Source organism: Rana temporaria, chromosome 6 (assembly GCF_905171775.1).
Source record: "Rana temporaria chromosome 6, aRanTem1.1, whole genome shotgun sequence".
Classification (NCBI taxonomy): domain Eukaryota; kingdom Metazoa; phylum Chordata; class Amphibia; order Anura; family Ranidae; genus Rana; species Rana temporaria.
The window spans coordinates 133,689,337-133,709,637 of NC_053494.1; the positions used below are offsets into that span (position 1 = coordinate 133,689,337).

The following is a 20,301-nucleotide window of genomic DNA, read 5'->3' on the forward strand; positions in this document are numbered from 1 at the left end:
AGTCCACAAATTAGCTCTGCTAGATCACAAGGTAATTTCAAAATCATTGTTTCAAATTTTTAGGGACTCTTTAATGGATTGGCATGGGGTCAAAGTGGTGCCTACAGTGCCTTGAAAAAGTATTCACACCCTTTGAAGCTTTCCACATTTTGTCATGTTGCAACCAAAAATGTAAATGTATTCTATTAGGATTTTATGTGATAGACCAACACAAAGTGGCACATAATTGTGAAGTGGAAGAAACATGATAAATGGTTTTCAAAATGTCTTACTGATAAATATCTGAAAAGTGTGGCAAGCATTTCTATTCAGCCCCCCTGAAAAGAAGAGAGTGAATATACTGTAGAACCACCTTTTGCTGCAATTACAGCTGCAAATCTTTTTGGGTATGTCTCTACCAGCTCTTAACATCTAGAGAGTGACATTTTGTTATATTACAACCAAAAATTTAAATGTATTTTATTGGGATTTTATGTGATAGACCAACACAAAGTGACACATAATTGTGAAGTGGAAGGAAAATTATAAATGGTTTTCTATTATTATTTTTTTTTACAAATAAATATGTGAAAAGTGTGGTGTGCATTTGTATTCAGCCCCCTTTCCTCTGATACCCCTAACTAAAATCTAGTGTAACCAATTGTCTTCAAAAGTCACCTAATTAGTAAATAGAACCCACCTGTGTGTGATTTAATCTCAGTATAAATACAGCTGTTCTGTGAAGCCCTCAGAGGTTTGTTAGAGAACCTTAGTAAACAAACAGCATCATGAAAGCCAAGGAACACACCAGATAGCTCAGGGATAACGTTGTGGAGAAGTTTAAAGCAGGGTTAGGTTATAAAAAATATATCCCAAGCTTTGAACATCTCACGGAGCACTGTTCAATCCATCATCCGAAAATGGAAAGAGTATGGCACAACTGCAAACCTACCAAGACATGACTGTCCACCTAAACTGACAGGCCAGGCAAGGAGAGCAATAATCAGAGAAGCAGCCAAGAGGCCCATGGTAACTCTGGAGGAACTGCAGAGATCCACAGCTCAGGTGGGAGAATCTGTCCACAGGACAACTATTAGTTGTGCACTCCACAGATCTGGCCTTTATGGAAGAGTGGCAAGAAGAAAGCCATTGGTGAAAAAAAGCCATAAGAAATTGCATTTGCAGTTTGCAAGAAGCCATGTGGGGGACACAGCAAACATGTGGAAGAAGGTGCTCTGGTCATATGAGACCAAAATGTAACTCTTTGGCCCAAAAGCAAAATGCTATGTGTGTCAGAAAACTAACACTGCACATCACCCTGAACACACCATCTCCACCGTGAAACATGGTGGTGGCATCATCATGTTATGGGGATTATTTTCTTCAGCAGGGACAGGAAAGCTGGTCAGAGTTGATGGCAAGAGCCAGATACAGGACAAATTCAGAAGAAAACCTGCTCCATCCCAGTCTGCAAGAGACTGGGTTGGAGGTTTACCTCCCAGCAGGACAACAGTCCTAAACATACAGCCAGAGCTACAATGGAATAGTTTAGATCAAACCAAATTCATGTGTAGGAATGGCCCAATAAAAGTCCAATTGAAAATTGCTGTTCACAGACTCTCTCCATCCAATCTGGCAGAGTTTGAGCTATTTTACAAAGAATGGGCAAAAATGTCTCTCTCTAGATGTGCAAAGCTGGTAGAGACATCCCCAAAAAGACTTGCAGCTGTAATTGCAGCGAACGGTGGTTCTACAAAGTACTGACTCAGGGGGGCTGAATACAGATGCACCACACACTTTTCAGATATTAATTTGTAAACAAATGGGAAAACCATTTATCATTTTTCTTCCACTTGACAATTATGTGCCATTCTGTGTTGGTCTATCACATACAATCCCAATAAAATACATTTACATTTTTGGTTGTAACATGACAAAATGGGGAAATAGTCAAGGGGTATGATTACTTTTTCAAGGCACCGTAACTGGATACTAACATTTATAAAGGCCTGGATTCTTCCCTAAGGGTACAAAATATAACTGGGTACTAACATTTATAGGTAAAGTTGATCGAGGAAATATCTAAATGCCTCTTGGGAGATTAGAATTTTTTTTTTCCCCTGCTGGAGCGAATTGGCGCGAATTGGATCATGCTTTGTTGGCGTTTTTTGCCTTCCTCTGGATTGTGCATATAGGCTTGTATAATTTTTTTCCCTTTTATTGGTTGACCTATATGGACTTGTGTCTTATTTAAACCAGACTAATAGCCAGATTCAGATACAAGAGTGTATCTGTCAGCGGGCGTAACGTATCTCAGATATGTTGCGCCGCCGTAAATTAGGGAGCAAGTTCCGTATTCAGAAAGAACTTGCGCCCTAAGTTACGGCGGCGTAGCTTATGTGGTCCGGCGTAAGCCCGCCTAATTCAAATGTGGATGATGTGGGCGTGTTTTATTCAAATTTAGTGAGACCCCACGTATTTGATGTTTTTTACAAACGGCGCATGCGCCGTTCGTGAAAGAATCCCAGTGCGCATGCGTCGGATAGAATGCCTAAGATACGTCGGCTCAATGCCTGTGACGTGAACGTAACTTACGCACAGCCCTATTCCCGTACAACTTACGCAAACGACGTAAAAAGATAGGCTTGTTCCGACGTCCATACCTTGCATGGGCTGCGCCACCTAGGGAGCAGCTTTATCTTCACGCCGGAGTATCTCTTCCGTAAACGGCATAACTAATTGCGACGGGCGTACGTACGTTCGTGAATCGGCATATCTTGCTCATTTGCATATTCAACGCGGAAAACAACGGAAGCGCCACCTAGCAGTCAGCCTAAATTTGCACCCTAAGATACAACGGCGTAGGAGACTTACGCCGCTCGTATCTTAGCCTAATTTAAGCGTATCTGGTTTCCAGAATACGCTTAAATTCACGACGGCGTAGATTCAGAGTTACGACGGCGTATCTACTGATACGCCGGCGTAACTCTACGTAAATCTAGCTATAACTATGTAACTATGTAAGGTTGGCTGAACAGAATTACATAAATGGTTCAAAATACTGTTTGGTATTTCAACTGTGTTTTTAGCTGCTTGCCTTAATTTTATACTCTGGCAAGTATGCCATGGACAAAGTGCAGTCCCACTGTGGGCAGGCACTTAAGAGATGATGATTGAAAATGATTGTCCTGCCATGACAGATGAACTAACCAGGGAACTGGACCGTACAGTGACAGGAACAGGCTCAGACATTTACAAGTGTGCTTTATGAAGGAAAGAGATAAGTGCCAAGAGGATTTGATGCAGTCATATCTATGTGCCCTGTCAGCTTATAAATTGTGTGATTTTCTTCTGTGTATTTTCCATGAAACCAATAGATCTACAGCTACAACAAGAAATAGACTTCTTCAGCTAAACCGCTGATCCTCGCACCATCTTAAACATTCAGGAAGGGTACACTAGGGAGTCAAGAGCTGCTAATCAGATTACAGATCATACTTGCCAAAGCAACACTGTCCCTTGCAAGTCTATTTTTAATGATACTATTGTATTGTTCCCATGGCTGTAGCTGAGCCATGCTATTCACTGACGCTTTACTGTATTATTAGTACAATCATAACTTCATGACGACAACTTCAGTCCTGTCTTTTCTTTCTTTTAAAACACAGAATTAGGAAGTCATCTTTTGTGTAAAAGGTAAGCTAAAGTAAACATGGAATTAACATAATTGCTTTCTATTCAGCGTTTAATCATTAAGGAATGCTAAACTTTTAAATACATAGAAATAATGTATAAGACTGTGTAAATCACAGTAATAATGAGTAATGCATAAGAAGAAAATTGTTTTCTAAATTATAATTAGAATTACTTAACAATAAGACATAATGGAGGAAGAAAGGGGCATTAGGAAAATTACTTGAATGCCTTTTTTAAAGAAGTACATGGTGAAAATAAAGAGATCCCTTCTTAAAATAGGATTCAGGATAGATAAGCAGTTTGTATGTAGGATGTTCTTACCTTTGTATTTTCAACACATATACATAATTTCTTATATATCATATGAGCAAAAGATAGAATCTTTGGAGAACTAAAGGTAAATCTATCCTCTATATATGTCCTGTATCTTAAAGCGGAGTTCCACCCTAAGGCTGCATTCACACTGTAACGCGTTGTATTTTGCCGCGACAAATTGCGGCGTATTGTGCCGTTACAAAGCGAGTCGTTTAACCTTTTTTTAACAAAACATTTAACATTGTTGTCTATGCCGAACGCCGAAAGTCGCTTGAAAAAAAGGGTCCGAGACTTGTTTTGAGCTTCAGGCGTATGGCGTTTCGGCGTTTTGGTGTGGAGATGTGAACCATCTCCATAGACATCAATGTTAAATCACCCCTCCAGCGGCACGAGCGTCGGGCGTAAATACGCCAAGGTGTGAATGCAGCCTAAAATGAAACTTCTGCTTTTCAGATTACCCCCCCCCCCCTCCAGTGTTACATTTGGCACATTTCAGGGGGGAGCAGATACCTGTATAATGCAGGTATTTGCTCCCACTTCCAGGCATAGATAGCCGCAGTATCTGCAGATGTCATGTCCGGCCCCTCCTCCATTCCCCAGCTGTCTTCTGGGAGACACACAGGTTGCAGAAGACAGCAGGGACCAGTGAGATCACGCAGCACAACTTGCGCATGCACAGTAGGGAACCAGGAAGCAAATATGCTTTACTCCCTTACCGAAGATGGCAGCGGCAGCACCTGAGAGCCGAGGGACAGATCAGCTTCGGGGTGCCGACATCGCGGGCGCTCTGGACTTGTAAGTGTCCATATTTTAAAAGTCAGCAGCTGCAGTATTTATAGCTTCTGACTTTAAAAAAAAATGGTCCTGGTGGCATCCTGGTGGTCCTGGGTGGGCATCCGAGGGAGGGCTGCAATGATAAACAATCAGCACAGAGCCGATTGGCTCTCCTCTATGCGCGTCTGTCAGAAGCGAGTGAGGAAAAGCCGATTAACGGCTCTTCTTGTTTAAATCTTGATCAGCCGTGATTGGACACAGCTGATCACGTGGTAAAGCGCCTCAGTCGGAGGCTCTTTACCGAGATCGTGTAGCGGTGTGTCAGATGGGCACGCGGCTGCTGTTATCCTGCTGGACGTCATATGACACCCAGTCAGGATAACTGAACCACCACCCATCCGTCATTCTGCTATATGCTGGATGGGAAGTGGATAAAGAGGAGCTCCAGGCTCCATTTAGAAAAAATGTAAATTAAAAGTCAGCAGTTACAAATACTGTAGCTGCTGACTTTTAAAATTAGGACACTTACCTGTAAACGAATCCAGCATTGTCCTCACCCGAGCTGATTTTTCAATCTCTTGGGCAGTGGCGGCCCATCCATATGGGGCACAGGGGCGCCACCCCCTAATCAATGCGCCCGGCCCCTAATCTACATGCAGGGCGCCAGATGCATTGATTTAAATGTTTTTTTTTTTAAGTGCATGATTAGAGCCTGAGGCTCTAATTGGCTTAATAAAAGGGTGGGCTCGCCCCTCCCACTTGTGTGACAATAGCAAATTATTATTCACTATTATCTTCCTGATTCCCCTCCTGGCCAATCAGGAAGTGGGTCTTGAGACCCAATCATGAAAACACTTCCTGTTCAGGCAGGAGGAGAATGTCTTTCTGTGTGCTGCATCAGCATGGACTCACCCCACCAGGTAGACAATGTCTTTGAAGCCCAGCCAGGAGAAGCGGTTAGAGTGGCCCCGGCGCTCTTCCTTCCCCCTGCCTCCTAAGGTAAGGCATCTGATTGCCATATTCACATCCATCTGCCCTAGGGGGGCTAAATTGCCACCGGTCATCTTCCACGGGGGGGGGGGGGGTTGGTACTGCCCACCATAGATATACTGCGGCAGGGCGGTCACTCTGTGCCAGGTCACACACCTAGTATGTAATCAGACACATCTGGGCCTGGGGTGTGCACACGCCGCTGGTGACTCACTCCCACTATGATTATACACAGCAGGAGCCCAGCAGTGGGTACCGATTACACAGGACACAGGCTGAATGACAATCTGCCTATGTAAGCAAGGCAGATTGTCATTCTGTCAGAAGGGAAGGCATTAATCCTATGTTTCTGCTAAGCAGAAACACAAATCTCCCCCTAGTCAAAGCACCTCCCGCACAGTGAGTAAGCACAACCTAGGCACAAAGTCAACCTTTTGATCGCTCCTGATGTTAACCCCTTCCCTTCCAGTGTCATTAGTACAGTGACCAGTGGCGGCTGTTTTTTTTTTGGAGGGTGGCACTAGCGAACCCCTCCCCCGTTGTCTGCTGGTCGGTCCTTACCCCATCTAGGTGGCAGGGTGGAGGCAGCTGCTCCGGTGTCCCCTCCAGCATAGTGGGCGGGCCCCATTTAGGGGGCAAGGTGTGGGCAGCGGCTCCGGTGTTCCCTCCAGCATGGCGGGCGGGCCCCATCTAGGCGGTGGGTGGTGAGGTGCGGGCAGCGGCTCCGGTTTCCGCTCCTCCAGCGGCTTCTGCCATGCATCTCTGCGCTCTTCCTCCTAAGCGCTAGGCCTTCGATAGGATCACCTTACATTTTGGCCAATCCGGTGAGGAGAGGAGATTTAGTGTGAAAATAGTGAATATTCATTCGTTATCGTCACCCAACTCGGTGGGCTTCAGAGCTCACCCTTTTTTGAAGCCTCTTAGAGCCTCTGGTTCTAATCACTTGCTTCAAAAAACACTCCCCCCCTGATTGGAATCCATGGTCCAGTACCCTGTATGTAGATAAGGGGGACCTGTTAGAGCATATTTTTTAGCACTCATTACTGTATTAATGTCACTGGTCCCCAAAAAGTATCAGTGATGTGTCTAATTTGTCCGCCCCAATATCGCAGCCCCACTATAAGTCGTCGATCGCCACCAATAGTAAAATAAATAAATAAACATATCCCATAGTTTGCAGACGCTATAACTTCTTTTTTTTTTCAAAATTGCCGGTCTTTTTTTGTTTATAGCGCACAAAAATGAAAACCCACAGATGTGATCAAATGCCACCAAAAGAAAGCTCTATTTGTTGGGGAAAAAAACACAAATTTCATTTGGGTACAGCGTCGCACGACCGCGCAATTGTCAGTTAAAATAACGTAGTACCCTTTTGAAAAAATGGCCTGGTCAAGAAGGGGGTAAAACTTTCTGGAGTTCAATTGGTTAATGCAAGGAATGCATTACAGTGAAAAACGTTTTTATCTTTAGTATCACTTTAAGTCTTACCCCATGGCAGTGCTTGCAGATAAACATGTTAGGAGTTATTTCCATCAATGTTACAAGGAGCAGAAAAGTAGGGAGAACAAGTTAGGAAGACAAAAAAATTGAGGAATAAACCTGCACAAAAACCCTGGTAACAAGATTCAAATGGGTTTTTCCCTGCATTCCCACTGCATCTTAATCTTTTTTCACTAGGTTTAAAATTGAACCTGCCACTCTCCTTCAACTTACCCTCCTAAGACAACAATGGCAAACAGGATAAACAAAGAAGCTCAAGATGGCTTAAAGGGTCAATAAAGGATTTTTTTTTTTTTTTTTTTGCTGAAATGACTGTTTACAGGGTATAGAGACATAATAGTTAACTGATTCCTTTTAAAAATGATTAAAAATAGATAAAAAACAATCATATAATGTACCTGCAGTTTAGTTTAGTTTTTGCTGTTGTTTCCTGGTTCTCTGATGAACAGAGACAAAGAGCCAATAGAGGGCAGTAAAGGTTTTGCAAAACGAAACTGGATTGGTGCTGAGGGGTTTTAGACACACCTCATTGATTAGTCACCACAGTGAGAAATCTCCCAGTATTGTGGTGATCAGGAAACAGACAACCAGGAAGTGTCCAGAACAGAGAGGAATTACAGCAACATCAGAGCAAAAACGAACAATGAGGACATGAAACCAGGACTGCAGTAAGGTAAAGGAAGCTATTTAGCTAAAAAAAATAATTCCTTTAGTGACCCTTTAACATCAGGGCTCAAGTCCTGCGGGAACGCATGGGAACTGAGTCCCTGCACTTTTTTCACAGCAGGAACGCAGTTCCCTTTGCAGGACTAGGGCAGTAAATCCTTCACTAAGCGGCGATGCCCAGCTCGAGTCACTTGCTTAAAGTTCTTTCTAAATCCTGCGATAACTCGCGGCAGATCTCCGCAATGTCTCCTGGGAACAATGACAAAAGCTCCCAGGAGACATTGCGGCATTGAGGAAGTGACGGAATACCCGCACACTACCCGATGAATCCATATACAGGAAGCGGCCCGTAACATAAAGGATTACTAAGGTACAGTGGATCGAAAAAAAACAAACAAACATGCGGTTTAGTAATTATGCATATGAGCGTATCTTTTTTTTTTTTTTGGTGGGGGAGTGGATCTTGGGTGGGAGTTCCCACACTTTTTTTCCCCAGGACTTGACCCCTGCTTAACATGCCTCAAAAAATATACCTGCAAGTCTGAAAGAGCCAAATACAGAGAAATTTTTACTTACTATCCTTTTGCCTCATTCTAGTTGACAATACATGACAAGTATTTAATGAATAATAAGTAAATACATATAGCATTTGTATCTGCAGTATGTTTCTGTCTCTCACCTGTGGGTTTGTAGTTGTCTGATGACAGATTATTTTTGGTGTTTGAGATGTCTTTGTGGGAAGCCAAGAAAAGGACCACTTCACTCTTCTCATTTTTTATCGGAACTATATCAAGGAGGCACCAGAATGAACCACCTGCAAGAAAAAGTATTATAGAACAATTACTCCTTAAAGTGTCTTTAAACCCACGTCATTATAACTTTCAATAAATGTTATATTCATGTTGTTTATACTCACACAGTCACCACAGGATTCATTTTCTCTATTCTGCAAAAAAAAAATGGTTGATCCTGCTGCTCTCTGTCTCCCCCTCCTGTCTATGTCCCCACTGCAGTTAGGGATTTTGCAAAGCAGTGTTGGCAGCTAGTGCACATGCTCAGTTTTCATTGTATTTCTACCTCGAGCATTTCCTCCCTATCACATCTAAGTGTATAAACAGTAGTAAATGACACAGCCCACTTCCTCCCTCCTCCTCCATGTCCACTAACCAGTTAAACACAATAGGGGCAGAATATTACATGTAGATTTATGAAGGCTTCACCTTACTGTTATTCTAATGCCGCGTACAGACGGTCGTTTTTTGTGATGAAAAAAACAACGTTTTTGAAAACGTCATTTAAAATGACCGTGTGTGGGCGAAAACGTTGTTTTATGTCTTCTGAAAAACGACAAAAAAAATTCGAACATGCTCGAATTTTTTGTGTCATTTTTCAAAACGTCGTTTTTTGTGTCAATTAAAATGATAGTGTGTGGGCAAAACGACGTTGAAAACAACGTTTTTAAACCCGCGCATGCTCAGAAGCAAGTTATGAAGTGAGCTTCAATGGAACAGAGTGCCGTCGTACGTGCTGAACGTAACCGCGCTTTGCTAGAGCATTTTGAAAAACGATGGTGTGTAGGCAACGTCGTTTTTGAAAATGACGTTTCAAAAACGTAGTTTTGTTTCATCACATAAAACGTCGTTTTGTTTCATCACAAAAAACGACCGTCTGTACGCGGCATAAGACACAGAATGCAGAAATCCTCCATACCATGTTTTTGCCAAAGAATAATAAAGATTTAATTTCAAATTAATATTTGTATGACAATATAAAACAGTTTATTGATATTATTTATTTACTTTTCCTCTGTATTCCAAAGGCTGTTTTCACTTTTTTATTTTGAACAAAAGCTTCTAATGCTACTAACTGTTTCCCTTCAGACAGGCTGAGAAAGATCTGGGTCATGTGACAGCTGGATATCGATTAGGAAAAACGTAATTAATTATTTTTTTTTAATTAAAATTATTACAGTGCCATCATACTACACATACAGAAATAGAAGGGATAATGTAAATTAATTAGTGTGTGTTTAGTATCACTTTTAGTACAAAAATGTGATCATCATAAAGGACGTAAGGCCTCGTACACACGACCGAGGAACTCGTCGTAAATGAAACATTGTTTACCTCGACGAGTTCCTTGTCAGGCTTGTGGAGAAACTTGACAAGCTTTCTTTGCGTACACACAGTCAGGACAAAATCTCCTCGTTCTCAAACGCGGTGACGTACAACACATACAATGGCAGGGGAAGTTTGATTCCACTGGCACAACCCTTGGGGCTGCTTTTGCTAATCTCATGTTACTGCGTGTTAAGTAAAAGTTTGGTCGGAGACGATTTGCACTTTTCAGTCTGTTACAGCGTGACAAATGTGCTATCTCCATTACAAACGATACTTTTACCGAAGGTGCGCTCCCGTCTCATACTTTATTCTGAGCATGCGCAGGTTTCTTAGCATACACACGAATGTGTTTCTCGTCGAAAACCAGCCAGATGAGGAACACGACGAGGAAATTGAGACTCCCGTTGAGGAAAACGAGAACTTGTTCTCTTTTTTTCTCGTCGAGATCCTCGACAGTTTCCTCGATGAAAAACATACACACGACCGTTTTCCTTGGCAAAAAAGCTCTGCCACAAAGTTTCTTGATGGATTCTGTTGAGGAAAACGGTCGTGTGTACGAGGCCTTATAGAAATTTAAGAACAGATTTTTAATATATATATGTACTGTATTTGTATACATTTCTATAGTGGTGTCAATGGAAACTTGTGGCTTTTCTACAGGGGTAAAAAAAATATATCTGGAAGCTCACAGTCAAACCTCGGATGTAACCAGAAGTGTGCTGCCATACAGTACATAGACAGAAAATACTGCACATTCAATACAAACATTTCCAGAGTAATCAAGAAGTATTGTCTTTGTGTATAGAGTGTGAATGATGATATCACCATGGCAATCAGCCTCAGACCTGTTCTCTGTCAGAAGGGTTAGATTTTTTCGTCTAGAATTATATATTCCTTTTCTGATGCAAAATAAAAAAATATGTATAGCCTGATGCTATCAGTGTCTTATAAGTGATCATAAACCCTGGTATAAGCCCACTGCGATGACTGACCTCAGGCGATACACACCTTTACCTGTTTATCTGTAACCCACAGATCAAAGTGTATTTCTGAGTTTCCAGAAAGCAGTGGGCAAGGATCTGGGGTCACACACTGCACAGCACATATCAGACAGCTGAGTGTAATCTGACACCTGAGTGGAGTGATTGGACACACACACAGGGGTAGATTTACTAAAACTGGTGCACTCACAATCCTGGTGCAGCTGTGCATGGTAACCAATCAGCTTCTAACTTCAGCTTGCTCAATTAAGCTTTGGAAATAAAACCTGGAAGCTGATTGATGTCTATGCATAGTTGCTCCAGACTTTGCACTCTCCAGGTTTAGTAAATAAAAGTATAAATCTCTTCATGTATAATCATATCTAATGACATAATACTAGTATTTCTGTATATGGCATGGCTTGCTAAATCTTGTGCTGAATTTTGACTTACTTAATAAAACACTATGTGGCTCACCAGAACTAGACCTTGACAAGAAAGTATAAGCATATATATGTGGATCACATAATCTCAGAGGTGATCTTAAAATAGTGCCCCCCAACTGTTTCTTTACACATGCACTTTCCCATGTACGGATCCCATGAGGATCGTACCTTTCTCATCCGCTTGCTCAGCGGGGATCGCTCCGTTGATCCCTGCTGAACCGGCAGATGACAGGGTGGTCCCTGCACCCTTTGCAGAGACCACCCTGTCAGATCTCCGCTCTCCTCTATGGGGGGATCAGATGAACACAGACCGCTTGTCCATATTCATCCGATCCGCAGACAAATGGAAAAATACGATTTTGCAGAATCGGAGCATAGCAGACACTAATGAGATCGGGTGTCAGCGGATTTATCTGCTGACACCCGCTATCCCATAGGGATACATGTATGTCCATATTTCATCCGAAAACGGATGGATGAAATACGGACATACAGTCCGCTGGTGTGAAAGGGCCATAACCCACAGCAGATATCAGATATCTTGTGCTAAATCAGTAATTCCAAAAAAGTTAGTTGATGCCCAATCTGTTGCAGAAAAGCTACTGTATGTATAATGTATAGTAGTAGTGTGGGAGCACAGATTCGAATGCTGATGGGATATATTTACACATTGTTCTACATTTAATAAGCAGTGTATGTGTTTTCCTACCCAAGTCACTTACTGAGTCAGTTTACTATAACTGAACTGTTTTTTTTTTTACAAAAATATAGTTTCCATCTATGTCTACCGCTGCCTGCTGCCTTTCAGAGATCCAATAAAAAATTTGATTTCTGTTTTGCCTAATAGATAGTTACTTTATAGTACAGTTAAAAAAAAAAAAAAAAATCACATATTTTAAAATGTCATCTCTCTGCTTGTAAGGCCTTTTCCTTTTATGTGCAACTGGTCATTGATCATATCTGTGTCCCTAACAATATGCGGTTGATTCGCACAATGCCACACATTTCATAATTAATTATCTTTCCAAATTTTCACTGCACCACTTCCTGACACATTCCTGAACTCTGATATCACATCATATTTTCCAGTGTCTACAACTGCAAACATCATACTGTTATTGAGATATTCAGGGAGACAGCAGATGTGATTTTTTTTGTCTATGCAATCCCACTATCAACCTTGCTGGAAATTTCCACTGGAGTGCAGGGGATAATGGCAATTTAATATACAAAAGGATAAGGGCTATTAAATAACAATATTTTTTCTGATGAATCTTCTCATAGCTAACTAAAAGACATTTATCCTGTCTTGTCAAGAACTTGTCCCAAAAAAACGTTACTCACTGCGCATAAAGTAATAAATCATAATAACCAGACAATTATTCAGAACAGTCACTACACTAGGTTCCTGTAAAATATTACTGTTTAGAACCTGAAATCTGTGACTGAGAACACAGTAGGTGCAAAAATGGTCATTAGTCATGACTGCTTCTATTTAATCAAACTTCAATAACTCTAGGTACTTCATACCATTTCATCTAACTTACTAATGCATTTCATTCACAGCAGAACCAATTTCTAAAATTCAGCTCCCTCCTAGGTATGAAATTCGGAAAGTTGCAGGAAATCAATACATTTCATGTTCTCCCTAAAATAATATATATATGTAACAACCGCATTCCATTATTTCAGTTTCCCTGTGTATCAAAATACTGAACAACTGTACTACTTTTTATTATTCTGCTGGTCACGTAAACAAAGGATTTACATTGGGACACTGTGTTTTTCATTACTGAAGCCCTTCTATGGTACAGATATACATAGAACTTCTTCTGAGCTCATTGGTAATGTAACACGCCAATGGAGTTGGCATGTAGGATATTAGGTATCGATACTGAGCACCCCAGCATGTTAGAGTAGCATGCATGGCTGAACTCAAAGTGACTCCTACAATAGGGTGACCAGACATCCCCGGTTTCAGGGGACAGTCCCTGGATTGAGGACACTGTCCCCAGACCAAGTCTGTCCCCAGTTTTGTCCCCAGATTGTATTTGAACAGGGGCTGGGGCAATTTCAAAGACAGTCCCCTAGACAGTGCAGAATTAAAAATATTATAATTCTTAATTACACGCCCCCACTCTGCCCCTCCTACTAGCATAGGGGAGTGTATTTTTTTTTACATTATCTGTGCCCCTTTCTGATGATCATGTGCTGGTTGGAGCGGAGGGAATATTTCTTCAGTTTCAGGTGCCCATCCAGTTCCGCTCACATGTTCTTCTGCCTTGGCACAAGTCTCGGCCTGCTGCCTGCCTATTTCCTTGCCTTCCCTGGCGGAGTGATCTTCCTCCGCACCCCACCCAGTAGTAGCCGGGGCCCGGAGAGTAAAACTTGACAGACTGTGAGGCGGGCAGCTGCGGCGACGGGAAGAGAGTCGCTGATTGCTGCCATTACTAGTAAAAAAAATATGTCCCCGGATTTCATTTTAAAAATCTGGTCACCTTAACCTACAAGCAAAATAATGTTGTTGGGCTGTTGTTATGCAGACCTTCTGGAATTAATATGTCACAGTCCTTGACCTGGAACAGTTATGAAGTTGAGCAATATCAAAGAAAGATAAACATTACTATCTGCATGCTTGTGGGTGGAGTTTATAGTGGAGACCTGAAGAGGCAAAGTACTCATGTCCTTGTAAGCTACCAGACATATACCGTATATACTTGAGTAGAAGCCAAGTTTTTCAGCACATGTTTTTGTGCTGAAAATACCCCCCTCTGCTTATACTCGAGTCACCTTTTTGCGCCTGATCTCCCGAATTTTTGAAATGACTTGTTCTTCCACATTTTTGCTTGTATGTTAAATACAGAGTTGTATTGACTACTAGTAGAACAAACTCTGTAGTTGACTTAGCCTCATTTAATCTCCCTGCTTACTGGAAACATGTAGGCTGCCACTGCTGAGAATTTGTTTTGAAAATGCAATGTGCTTGAATGACAACTCTCTGGATACCAGCAGTCTGTGTTCTGGGCATTCATCCTTGGGTGCAGACTGCCCTAAAAGTTAGTACCACTTGGTGCACTGTCCGGCCCCTTCCAGCCACAGACACTTTCAGGTTCTCTTCTCTTCGCATACACACGATCGGAAATTCCGACAAGAAAAGTGCGATGGGAGCTTTTTGTCGGAAATTACGACCGTGTGTATGCTCCATCGGACTTTTGCTGTCGAAATTTCCGCCAACAAAAGATTGAAAGCAGGTTCTCTATTTTTCAACAGAAAAAAATCCTATCGGAAAATCCGCTCATCTGCATGCAATTCTGAAGCGCAAAAAAACAAGCATGCTCAGAATCAAGCAGAAGAGCCAAACCTATTGAACTTCATTGATCTCGGCTCGTCGATGGTCGGAATTTTTGACAAGATTTGTGTGACCGTGTGTATGCAACACAAGTTTGAGCCAACATTCAGTCACGGTTTTCTTGTTGGAATGTCCGATCGTGTGTACGCGGCATAAGAGTTTAAAGGCTGTTGGTAGAGGGGCTACCGGTAGACAGTGCACTTGTGCCTGCTGCTTGCACCAAGACCCCGGGACCTCATACAACGGGGCTAAATGCCCAGCATGCATGAGGCTTGAGAAGTTCTGACTTATCTCTAACCTTATGGATTAGCACACTTATTCTGAATCAGTGATTTGGAAACTAATGAAGACAAGCGGGTTGATTTTTTAAAGGCATACAGGAGTTGATTTACTTAAGGCAAATAGACTGCGCACTTTGCAAAATGCAGTTGCCCTCTGCAAGTGCAGTTGCTCCAGAGCTTAGTAAATGAGGCAAGGCTTCACTTTGCAAAGAGTATCCAATCACATGCAAGAATAAAAAAAAAAAAACATTTCTGTTTGCACATGATTGGATGATGGAACTCAGCAAAGCTTCTGCTCATTTACTAAGCTCTGGAGTAACTGCACTTTGCAAAGTGTACAGTCTTTAGTACACCCCATAGACTGTGCACTTTGCAAGTGCAATAGCACACATTTTCCACAGAGCTTTGCGAATGTGGTTAAGCTTCACTTAGTAAAACATATCCAATCAGGTGCAGGAAAATAGGAAAAACAGCATTTTTGCTTGCATGTGATTGTAGGATGGAAATCACCAGTGATTCGCCACATCTACTAAGTTCTGGGGAAAACTGGTGCAACTGCACTTGCAAAGTCTATTTGCAGTTAGTAAGTCATCCCCAAAGGATCAGCATAATAGCCAGGGAGTTAGCATTTTCATAAGGAGGACAACAATAACAACCGCTATGTTTCTCTCAGGAAAGCACACTTAGGTTTCAGTGAGTTGACCGACTCAAATACTTGCATTGTGAGAGAGAAGCAACAAAGCATAGACAATGTATAACACTCCATAGAAAGAAGAAAGAGCTGTAAACTATATACAGAAATTAAGCTTTCAAAACAGTAAAATATAATGATTTTATTATTTAACGTGTATGTCAAACTCAAGCATATTTTTTTTCATTTGGATAGGGTGGAGAAGTACCCATGTCAGCATGTTACTGCTAACTGGGGCATCGTTGGAGGGATTACTGCTCACTCACTGTCATGGCAAAAATGGTTTCACCGGGCAGGAAGTGAGAGAAAATCTGCAGATGCAAACAGCAATAAACAGCTTATAGAATTTCCAAGACTACTGTGAAAAAATAAACAGATATTTTTTTTTTCTAAATGGCATCTGTTCCTTTGCTCTTGATGCAGATCTTCCGCCATTTTCTATCTGGTAAAACTGGGATCAGGGGTATAATACATACAGTGAAGGTAAATCTATTTATCATACTCATAGAGAGCAGTAGAAACCCAACAACCCTTCCTTACTTCATCCAAAACAAACAATATGTTTTGGCTGGACATGCCTTAAAGTGCCTTAAAGTGAACCTGTGGTTTGCCCATGCAAGGCAAAGCAACAGGCTCTTTTAACTGCCACCTTCCCAAGCTGCAAATACTCATCTTTTTTTTGGCCACAAATTGAGGAAGCCTTGTGTTACTAGCCATGAGTTGGAGCTTACATGGGGCTGAGGAAATTATCTGCTCCACCACATGATAATAACCAACCAGCCAACACCATTGTTGTATATTAGGAGGAAGGGGAGTAACACACATTCTCAGAAGCACCGGTTAGCTTTAATGCAAACAGATCTTATTTACATGTATATATGAAACATATCTGGAAGACTATACATTCCCTTACAGTATATGTGAACCCTGTAAAACAACCCATTCAGTTTAACCACTTGCCATCCAGCCACAGTAAATTTACTGTGGCAGGGCAGCACGGGCAGGCTGAATTATTAACATGTATGTCACCAGCTGAGGGGCATGATGTGTGCGTGGCGTGCCACTTCTGTGATTGCTGTGTCTGCTCCCCGTACCCAGCTGCTTTGTGTGGCTGGGGTATCACTGATCACTATGCGATCACATGATCAAAATGTAATCACAACTGTTATAAATGGGTTAACTTCATAACAGCTGAACTTAGTATTGTGATGCTGTGATTGGCCCTAACTAAGATAACTAATCTATATATTAATATCATAATTTCCCTTGGGATTAATAAAGTATGTTGAATATGAACTGAGGGAAAATAAACTAATTAAATAAATCTTCAGCGTTCCTTGAAGATTTACCAAAAGCCTACATTAATAGGGAATGTGTATCTTAAACTAAGGGTATGCTATGCATATTGACAAAATAAGAACACGGATTACACAGAGTAAATGTTTTTTTTCCTGGAGTTATTCTTAAATTTAGTTAAATAGGAAAGCTTTAGCTCAGACACTGCACTAAGTAATAGTACCACACATAAAAAAAAGATTTTTTGCAAGTATATTATTCTTAGTCATTGACTTAAAAAGAATATTTGGTTTTAAGATTATTTCTTAAAATCAACAAAAATTCATTCATTCCATCTTTAATTAAAAAAATGGCCCCACTTCAATCAGCACCAGGGGATGGATTATCGCTAGAAATTTTGCATGTTACTACAAATGTTAGGCAAATGGAATGCTAATTTAGTCAGATGGAGAATGAGCCTTATGTAAATGTAGATTCTAGATCTCATGGGTGAAAAAAATTACATATTTAACAGACTCTTTATATTTTCCCCTGTCATTTTTATTAAATATATGCAGATATGGGCTTAAGTTTAATGCCAGTGTATTTAACAGAGTTGAAAGCAAAAAACTGAGTGAAAATGACATTGCATGTGTTAAAATGTTGTATTGTGCAGCTATCATCCGAGAGCTTAGCAGTTAATCTGTGGTAACTGTACCAAGGATTTTGAAGAAATTTGGCTTTTTTGCCCTTAATTAGTCATTAAATTGATCATAAATTACAAACAGAGTAGCTGGGAATCATTGAACACTGAGCTAGAAATTACATTTTCATTTCACCTAGTACTCACCAAATGTACCAACTCATATATACCCCATTTGCTAATTGTATAGTACAGCAGAGCTTCCTTTAGGCTAGGTTCACACTTCTGCGTATGGCTGTGGGTGCGGGAATTGCAGCTATACAGCACCTGCAACCACCTGCAGTTAAAATGCACTGCTCTGTGAAAACGTGCGGGGCTGCCAATCATTCTGAATGGTATCCCTACGCATGTAAAACCACAGTGCATGTGCAGGAGCCACCAAACGCGGCCTGCAAAAATGCATAGGTGTGAACCAAGCATAAAGGAAAAGGTTACATGTCCTACTTACAAAAAGATTATCAAAATAATTTATACCTCAGTTTAATGAGTGGAGCCACACAAATAATGAAATACTCTTGTAGAAAGCAAGAATTGGTCTTGCTGGGAAAAAAATTAATTTGATACCCCAGTCACACAGCTGTGAAAACATTTGTCTTTGGGTGTTGGTGGTGCCTTCCCCCCTCATAACCTTCTAGAGGTACTCTTGACGAAAGCAAGAATTGGTCTTGCTGTAAATAATTTTAAGTTTGAGGCCCCTGGTCACACAGGTGCAGAAAAATTGATCTTTGGGTGTTGGTGGTGCCTTCACCCTGTAACCTTCTAGAGCACAGGTGTCAAACACAAGGCCCGTGGACCGAATCTGGACCTCCAGGACATTTCATGTGGCCCTCGCACCTCTCCTGCAGCTGCAGGAGAGCTCCAGCCCTCCTCTGGTTCTCCTCCAGACCCCTACCTTCTGCTTTCAAGCAAGGCATCCAGCATCTTCGCAGAGGAAAGGGGGTGCACTGTGATGTAAGGGAGAGTAAGGAACTCAACTTCTGATGATGGGGTGGCTCTTGACATCCAATGTAAGGGGATGGGATCCGCTGGACATCTAATCTTACAGATACAACTGGCCCTTTTGAGGACAATCATAATGCTGATGCGGCCCATGATGAAATTGAGTTTGACACCCCTGTTCTAGAGGTACTCTTGATTAAAGCAAGAATTAGCCTTGCTGTAAAAAAAAAAAAAAATATGAACATTTTACGCCCCTGTCACACAGTTGCGGAAAACTTGGTCTTTATGTATTGGTGGCGCCTTCACCCCATAACCTTCTAAAGGTATCCTTGATGAAAAATTGCAATTGTATATATGCCCAGGTGGATTAATGTGAAGATATTACATTCATTCATCTAGTGATATCAGAGATCACCAAATGGACTGTTTGTTTTTCTGCACAATTGTTTTTTTTGCACAACTGATTGGACACTGTGTGGAATACGGAGTATATTGCACTTTATTGCTAGTTTTAAATGTGTAAAAAAAAAGGTTTTTGCATATTATTAGTGGAAATTTTACAACATATTGCACTTTATATATATATATATCCAAAACATGTTTTTGTTTCTTCCAGAACAGACACTATTTCAGGTAATAAATAGTGTTGCTCACGAATATTCGCATTGCGAATATTCGACTCGAATATAGCATATTCGAGAAATCGCGCTATATTTCGAATTTCGCGGTGAATATTCGCAATTCCGAATATTCGCATTTTTTCAATTTGATTTTTAAAACAGATCACATCCTATCGACGTCTAAAAGCATTGCTGGTATGATTAGAGACCCTGGGCCGAGTAGCTAAGCTGAGGCGATCCTTTTATGTTGCCAAATTGAAAAAAAAAAATTGCGATTTTTCGCTATTGCGAATGCGAAAATGATTGCGAATTTTCGATAACTGTGGTAGGAGAACTCTGATTGTCTCTGATGCAAAAGGGGGGGGCTTTGTGTATGTGTATGTTATGAATATTTGTATGTTTGATATTATTATTTTTTGTAAGAAGGAAAAAATTGCGCATACCTTAAAAAAGGGGAGAATACAGCAGCAACTCAAAAATGTTATACAACATAAATTAAGACAGAAAATGGAGTCGCTCTACAAGAATAAAAAATATGTCTAGTGACAAGACATGTGGGCAAATTATAAAATAAGCAAGCGCAAATAACTTGTGAAATACACAGTGAAACAAATATATAAAGAAATATAGTCCCAATAATAGAAAAATAATCTTTCATAAAAATGTCTTTGATATGTGAAGTGAAAAAAAGTCCAAAGCATGCAGCATGAACGTGTTCAATCTTCAAGGTGTTTGATTGACAAATGGCTGTGACAGATGGATAGAGTAAAGAATCACCACCAATGCAAAACACTTTTTATTTTGTATTGTAAAATATCACGAATATTCTGAGCCAATCAGAGTGCTCCTTCCGCATTTGCCGAATATTCGCAATTATTTTGTATTGTAAAATATCAAGAATATTCTGAGCCAATCAGAGTGCTCCTTCTGCATTTGCCGAATATTCGCAATTATTTTGTATTGTAAAATATCAAGAA

General features: G+C 40.9%; 1 protein-coding gene across 1 annotated transcript in view; it reads right to left on the minus strand.

Annotated features, from left to right (window-relative positions):
* Window positions 1-20,301, minus strand: part of LOC120943836 (potassium voltage-gated channel subfamily H member 8-like) — a 660,728-nt gene that overhangs the window by 271,888 nt on the left and 368,539 nt on the right. The window contains exon 3 of the mRNA XM_040357401.1: window positions 8,600-8,734. Within this exon, the coding sequence (XP_040213335.1) occupies window positions 8,600-8,734 (135 nt within the window). The remainder of the gene's footprint in view (window positions 1-8,599; window positions 8,735-20,301) is intronic.